Genomic DNA, 7,102 nt, shown 5'->3' with positions numbered 1-7,102 from the left:
TCCACCTTCTGTGTCTGATCATGGCTGCACCACCATGAGGAGGAGGGGCAGAAAATCGGGGGGGGGGGGGGGGGGGGATTGCTGATATAACATGGTAACTTACTATTTGGAAAATAAAAGAAGAACTAAAGGTAAAACTTTTTTTTTCATTTTGGAGATCGAAAGGGAGGGTCATAACCTCGGTTAGTATTTTATTACCATATGAGACAGATTGCACCACAAAGATACGGGAGCATTTTCACAAGTTCTCATGAAATTATTCGGTATCGGTGCATCTCCACCCCTCGCTATAATTAGACAGTTATTCCAGCCAATCAAAGTGATCTGAGAGGGAGCGATGGAGAAGTCTCATTGAAATATATTTATTATAGAAAACCCTGCGGGGACTATTAACATACAATAGGTGCTCTATCCATTTCAAACAATGAAACCAAGTATAAAAAAAAATTGCAATCATCATAGTAAAAATGTAACAATTGCATTAGAACTCAGAGCAAGAAATAAGTGCAAATCCCTTTACGTATGAAGCCATATGAATGGAAGTTCATTAGTGAAGCTAAAACAATTGTTTATCCAAGTAATGTGATGTGCCAAAATCACTCCACTCCAGTGCTAACCTCATTGTATTACACTCACTGAGTGCTCAGGCCTCCTTCCCCTTCTCATTCCCCCCACATATCTTTATACAACCTCTATATACCCATATCCCAGCATGGAGGGGCTCAGTGAAGGTGGTGGTGAAGGTGTGGAGATGTCGGATCGGGTCACACAGATCATAAAAGGAGATCCGCCCGGCCTCATAATCCAGATCTATCCTGACTCTGTTACTGGAGATATTGGTGGGTAAGAGGATCTTATTACTGTTATGTATCACCTCATACTGAGTACCATTCCTGTACAAACCCCAGGACTTGTTATTATTTCCAATCCATGACTGCCCTCCTCCTCTCCTGTCTATACTGGGGTAACACATCCCAACTATCCACCAATCTGACCCCCCGACATCCACTTCCCAGCAATGTCTCCCTGAGGAGAAACTTTGACTGCTCAACACCTGAGCATAATCCTGAAATCTCTCTGGTGTTTCTGGATGATTCTGGTTTCTATCTGACTTGGATACAGTTTTCCTGTCATCTGATATATGGAGCTTATTATGAGCTGTGTTTACATCCAGTAATATGTCTGCAGCTCCCTGTATATAGAAGTATACATTGGCCTTTGTTATTAAATCAGATAATGTGTGTAATGTGTGTGATATCCCAGCCACATCCAGAGCCCCTCCATCATGGAGGAGTTCCTCATGTCTCTCTCTGTCCTCATTATCTCCATCCTCAGTATCATCTGTGTCTGATTCCTGTAAGACAGTCAGTGAATCTGTCATGTTACACAGCTCCTCAATCTGACGCATCTTCCTGGACAGCTTCTCCTTCTTTATTTCCAGATCCCGGATGGAGATGGAGACCAGCTCTGCCCTCCCGGAGATTTCCCTCAGGACTCTCTTCTCCAGGTCTTTCAGACATCTCCTGAGATCACTAAACAGGGCAGTGACTCTCTCGGTGTCACCAGCTGCTTTTTCTTCTACTTTCCTCCTGTGTTCCTGCAGACTCTGGACTCTTTCCTCCATCTCCTCTCTCTTTGTCAGAAGCTTCTGGAGAACATTCCTCAGTTTCTTCTTCTTCTTCTCAGAAGCCTCATCCAGTGACTCCATCTCGTGTCCTTTATGTCCTCCAATCACACACAACATACAGGCACAGGTATTATCCTCAGTGCAGTAATACTCCAGGATCTTCTTATGGACGGAGCATTTCCTGCTCTCCATGGACAAAGTGGGGTCACATAAGACGTGTTCTGGGGACTTTTTGTGGACCCTCAGGTGTTTATCACACAGAGAAACCTCACAGAGCAGACAGGATCTAACAGCAGGTAATGGAGAGTCCACACAGTAAGTACAGAAGACCCCGGACTCCACCTGATCTGGCTGAGCAGACAGGAAATTCTCCACTATGTTACGTAGTGTTATGTTCCTCTGCAGTGCAGGCCGATCCTGAAACTTCTCTCTGCATTCAGGACAGGAATATCTTCCAGACCCCTCCTGTGTATCCAGCACACAATCAATACAGACCCGGCAGAAGTTGTGTCCACATCTCAGGTTTACAGGATCAGTATAAATGTTCAGACAGATGGAACACTCCAGCTCAGCTCTCAGATCAGCAGATGCCATCGCTGAAAGCAGAAGAGAGAAATGACAGTGAAAGTCTCTGACACCGGGGAAGAATGCAGTTAGGTTTTTGGTATTTATCTAAACAGGGTGAGGCTGATCTTTGTCTCGTACTTTATTCATAGGATTAGTTATATGGTGGATAATAAGTCTCTCATACAGATAATATTGACTGTCCAGGGAAAATAAATAAAATATACAACTCTAATGAGGTATGATCTCAGAAGATTAATGCAGAATGAGGCATGGCAAGGAAACTGCATTTGGCAGGAAGCAGCCATTTTAATAAAGTGAAAAAAAAAAAAAGTGTGATACGGGGAAGTTGGCTCTTGTGGTAGATGCGTTTATAACGTGAATCCATTGAAGCCAGGAACTGTATTGAAGGGCCTGGTAACCCACTTATTAAAAAGGGCGGAAAGCAAAACCACAGTCCAACATAAATTTTCCCAAGCGGGGGGGTTGGGGGCTGGTCTTCTCTACCTTCAGCAGAATACAAACACTGGAAAATATCGAGCCACCTGGCTCATAAGCTCACTCAGCTTCAACCAGTGGCAAAGCTAGACATTTTTTCACCCGGGGCAAAGACTCAGTTTGGCGTGATCCCTCCACCAACAGAAGAAGTTCTCCATCCACACACCCCCTGCCCAGAAAGAGAAGTTCAAGTGTAATAAATACATAGATAAGCCGTAGGATGGTGAATAATACATACCAGTCATTTCAAGTTTTGGTAAATTGCTAGGCATGCAGCGAAGGCCTACACAGTCAGGGTAGGTTCAACCCTCACATTTTCACAGCGAATTAGGAGGGGTGCCACCGCGAAAGAAGAAGTGATTCAAGAAGCAGGTCTTTCTTAAGGCCTCTAATGCTTCCGTTTGCTCTTCTTCCTTCTCAGCGATGACCCTCCTAAGCCACTGCTGGGATGAGGCTTGAAATCACCGCATTTTACAGTCATGACTTGCTTATTAAATTCCCACCCCGCTAGTCTTTTTTTTTTTTGTTGTTGTGGCAGCACCCCTTCTAATCCGCCCAAGAGACGAGGCATGAAATCGCCTCATAAACTGCTACTTCTTTCTTCTGTCGCAACAGCCAAGGTTGTCACCTTTTCTTCAAGCCAACCCTGAACACTTTAGCGATGCAAGGCTTTTTTTTTAGTATAAACTATCTGATTGTAAAAGACCTGGGACACCTTTGGGTGCCCCAAGGAGAGTAGCACAGTGGGTGAACAATGGGTGTGGCCAAATTGCTTTAACAGTGGGAGGGGCTTAAAGGGATATGGTTAAATAAACCAAAAGCATTCTTGTACCCATAAAATTGGCTTAGATTATTAAAACACGTCAGTGTAAAAATATGAATTTATTTAACTAAACTAAAATAGAAGTGGACAGTGGCAGCAGGACAGCGGACATGTCAATAGGGCAGAGGGTGTCAATAGAGCAGCACAGGGATGGTGGGAGCCCCTCATAATGGACACAGCAGGTGTACAGACCTGAGTACTCAGCACAGGGATAGTAAGAGGCCCTCATAATGGGTACAGCAGGTGTACAGACCCAAGTACTCAGTACAAGGATGGTGGGAACCCCTCATAATGGGCACAGCAGGTTTACAGATTTAGGAACTTAGCACAGGGATGGTGGGAACCCTCTCATAATAGGCACAGCAGGTGTACAGACCCAGGAATTCAGCGCAGGGATAGTGGAAACTACTCATAGTGGGCACAGCAGGTGTACAGACCCAAGTACTCAGTACAGGGATGGTGGGAACCCCTCATAATGGGTACAGCAGGTGTTCAGAGCTGGGAACTCCGCACAGGAAAGGCAGGAAACCCTCATAATGGGCACAGCAGGTGTACAGACCAGAGAACTCAGCACAGGGATGGTTGGAACCCCTCATAATGGGCACAGCAGGTACCTAGTATCAGCAATAACCAGGAGACTACATAGGGACTAGTGGGCAGCAGCTGGACCTGTAGGCAGTGTTATCCACAGGTGGTCAGATCACCAACAGAAGAAAGAAACTTAAAGAGAGTCGACACATGTTGATGGGGACAAGGGCCTCATCCCCACAACCCTTGCCCGGTGGTTGTGGGGGTCTGCGAGCGGGGGGCTTATTGGAATCTGGAAGCCCCCTTTAACAAGGGGACCCACAGATCCCGGCCCTCCCCCCTGTGTGAAATGGTAAGGGAGTACCCCTACCATTTCACAAACTGGTTCTAAAAAAAAGGAGGGCGGGGACATCCGGTGACCCCGCCCCCCTCTGACGCACAGGGACTTCCCTGCGGCATTACCCTTGACGTCAGAGGGGGCGGGGGTCACTCGCCCTCCGTTATTTAGGAACCGTCAGAAGACGAGAAGCATCACACAGCGGGAGCCTCCCATCCAATCATGGATGCAGAGTGGCACGGAGAAGAAGATGAAGAGAAGAAGGCGCAGCGGAGGAAGATGCCGGACGAGAGCACCGGAGGAAGAACCAGAAGAACCAGGAAAAGAAGAAGATGGAGGAAGAAACCTAAGGAAGATAGAAGAAAGAAGAAGCATTTAAATAAAGGAATTGTCAAAAACTGTCTCTTGTCATTTTTAACATTTTTGACACTTTTTGTGAAATGGTAGGCCCCTAACATTTCACACAGGGGGGAGGGCCGGGATCTGGGGGTCCCCTTGTTAAAGGGGGCTTCCAGATTCCGATAAGCCCCCCCGCCCGCAGACCTCCACAACCACCGGGCAAGGGTTGTGGGGATGAGGCCCTTGTCCCCATCAACATGGGGACAAGGTGTTTTGGGGGGCTACCCCAAAGCACCCTCCCAATGTTGAGGGCATGTGGCCTGGTATGGTTCAGGAGGAGGGGCGCTCTCTCTCGTCCCCCCTCTTTTCCTGTGGCCTGCGAGGTTGCGTGCTCGGATAACCATCTGGTAAAGATTTTGAGGGGGACCCCACACCATTTTTTAAAAAAAATTTTGTCCGGGGTTCCCCTTAATTTCCATACCAGACCTGAAGGGCCTGGTATGGAATTTAGGGGGACCCCCCACGTCATTTTTTTAAAATTTTGGTTCGGGGTTCCCCTGTGGGGAATTCCCATGCGGTTTTTGTCAATGAACTTTTATGTGTATTGTCGGACCGGCAATTCATTAATAGCCGCGAGTATTTTAAATAACTTTTTTTCCTTTGAAATGTCATTTTGCTGTCAGACTGTTTTAAACATGGGAAACATGCGCCCCTTTACAGGCATACTATAGACACCCCCAGGTATGAAATTTAAAGGGATATTACACTTTTATTGTTTCACTTTAAGCATGATTAAAATCACTGCGTCGTTTTTAAAACTTTTTTTTGCATTGGTACATGTCCCCTGGGGCAGGACCCAGGTCCCCAAACACTTTTTATGACAATAACTTGCATAGAAGCCTTTAAAATTAGAACCTTTAATTTCTCCCATAGACTTTTAAAGGGTGTTCCGCGGCTTTCCAATTTGCCGCGAACACCTCAAATTGAGTTTGACTCGAACTCGAAGCTCATCCCTAGTGTACAGAGCGCTCAGTTTGCAGAGTAGTGAGCTGGGTTAGGGTTGCCACCTTTTCTTTAAGTCGAATCTGAACACTTTAGCTGCCTGGGACACCTTTGGGTGCCCCAAGGAGAGTAGTAATGCGGTGCGCATAGCATGCCACAGAGAATAGTGGGTGTGGCCAAATTGTTTTTGTTGACATCATTGCCCCACCCCCAGTGATGCCAAACCTGCCCCCAGACAGCCACCCACAGCTCACGAACAGCAACAGATTTGTGTCTGATTATCTTGATTACTTCAGTATGAATAAAGTGTCTGGGTTTCAGCCTGTCTGAAACCCAGACACATGATTCAAAACCCGGACTGTTCAGGTGAATCCCAGACTGGTGGCAACCCTAATCGGGGTGCAGGTGGTGAAATGTAAGGCTGGGTTCACATTAGAGCATGGAGTGGCTGAGAGCAGAGGTCCGGTGCTTCTACATTCACGAGTTTAGCTCCAATTTCAGCCCAAATTTTTGGCTGAATTCGGACCTGAAATGGACCAAAAGACGCCCAGGACTCCTGTGCAATTTGCACCAGAGCCGCTCCAGAGATGTGTGAACCGGCTCCATAGAGAGCCAGCCACAATCTCCTGCTATGGAAAATGGATGCGGGAAAATTCTCATCCAATTCACAATAGTGTGAACCCTGCCTAAAGGCTCAGGAGTCAGTCATATGTGTAGGGTGGCATTTACAAGCACCAGTCAGCTGCATGTTCCTCCACACGCAGCAGCTGAATGTTGGTGGTTCTAGTAAACACCGCTCCTGGCGCATGGGGGCGGTGGCGCCCCTCTCCATGTGGCACCCAGGGCAGATGTACCTGCCCTCCCTAGATTTGGCCCTGGCTTCAACTACAGTACCACATTGCTCCTCTTACTAGTCTCTCTGTGACTGTGTTGTCCAGTTCTCCTGGATTCTTGGTTCTCTAGCCTTTAGTTGCAGCGCCCTGATGCAGCATGGTCTACCTCTGGCCTATGAATTGGGGTTACTCCTGACACCCCGATAGGAACTGACCTGTCTCCTGAAACAAGATCTGCTGGCACCTCTGACCCCTTGATGAGACTCTCTGTCTTTGCCCCCCCCGGGTGAGAACTTCCGTCTCCCTCACTGGAAGTGATCTCTAAAACTGGAAGCTCTGAGCTATCCTGAGACCTGAGTATATAACGACCATACACACCTGTGTACTCACACAGATTGCAGGCACCTGGTAAATTCCGGACACAGGATTGAGGCTGGGTTCACAATGGTGTGAATTGGATGTGGATTTCTCTGCATCCAATTCACATGACAGGAGAGTGTGCCTGGCTCTCAATGGCACTGGTACACATATCTCCGGGGCGGTCGCGGAGC

The 7,102-nt window shown here is 47.2% G+C and overlaps 1 protein-coding gene across 1 annotated transcript; it reads right to left on the bottom strand.

Annotated features, from left to right (window-relative positions):
• Positions 1 to 643: 643 nt before the first annotated feature.
• On the bottom strand, positions 644 to 2,221 carry LOC141134347 (E3 ubiquitin/ISG15 ligase TRIM25-like). The gene has a single exon (XM_073623916.1). It carries the CDS (start codon positions 2,219 to 2,221, stop codon positions 644 to 646), a length of 1,578 nt encoding a protein of 525 aa, XP_073480017.1.
• Positions 2,222 to 7,102: the final 4,881 nt, after the last annotated feature.

Source organism: Aquarana catesbeiana, linkage group LG03, assembly GCF_042186555.1.
Source record: "Aquarana catesbeiana isolate 2022-GZ linkage group LG03, ASM4218655v1, whole genome shotgun sequence".
Classification (NCBI taxonomy): Eukaryota; Metazoa; Chordata; class Amphibia; order Anura; family Ranidae; genus Aquarana; species Aquarana catesbeiana.
This window is presented reverse-complemented; position numbering and strand designations above follow the sequence as displayed.

Excerpts from the sequence above, each read along its gene's own strand:
- LOC141134347 (XM_073623916.1), bottom strand. The coding sequence starts at position 2,221 with ATGGCATCTGCTGATCTGAGAGCTGAGCTGGAGTGTTCCATCTGTCTG.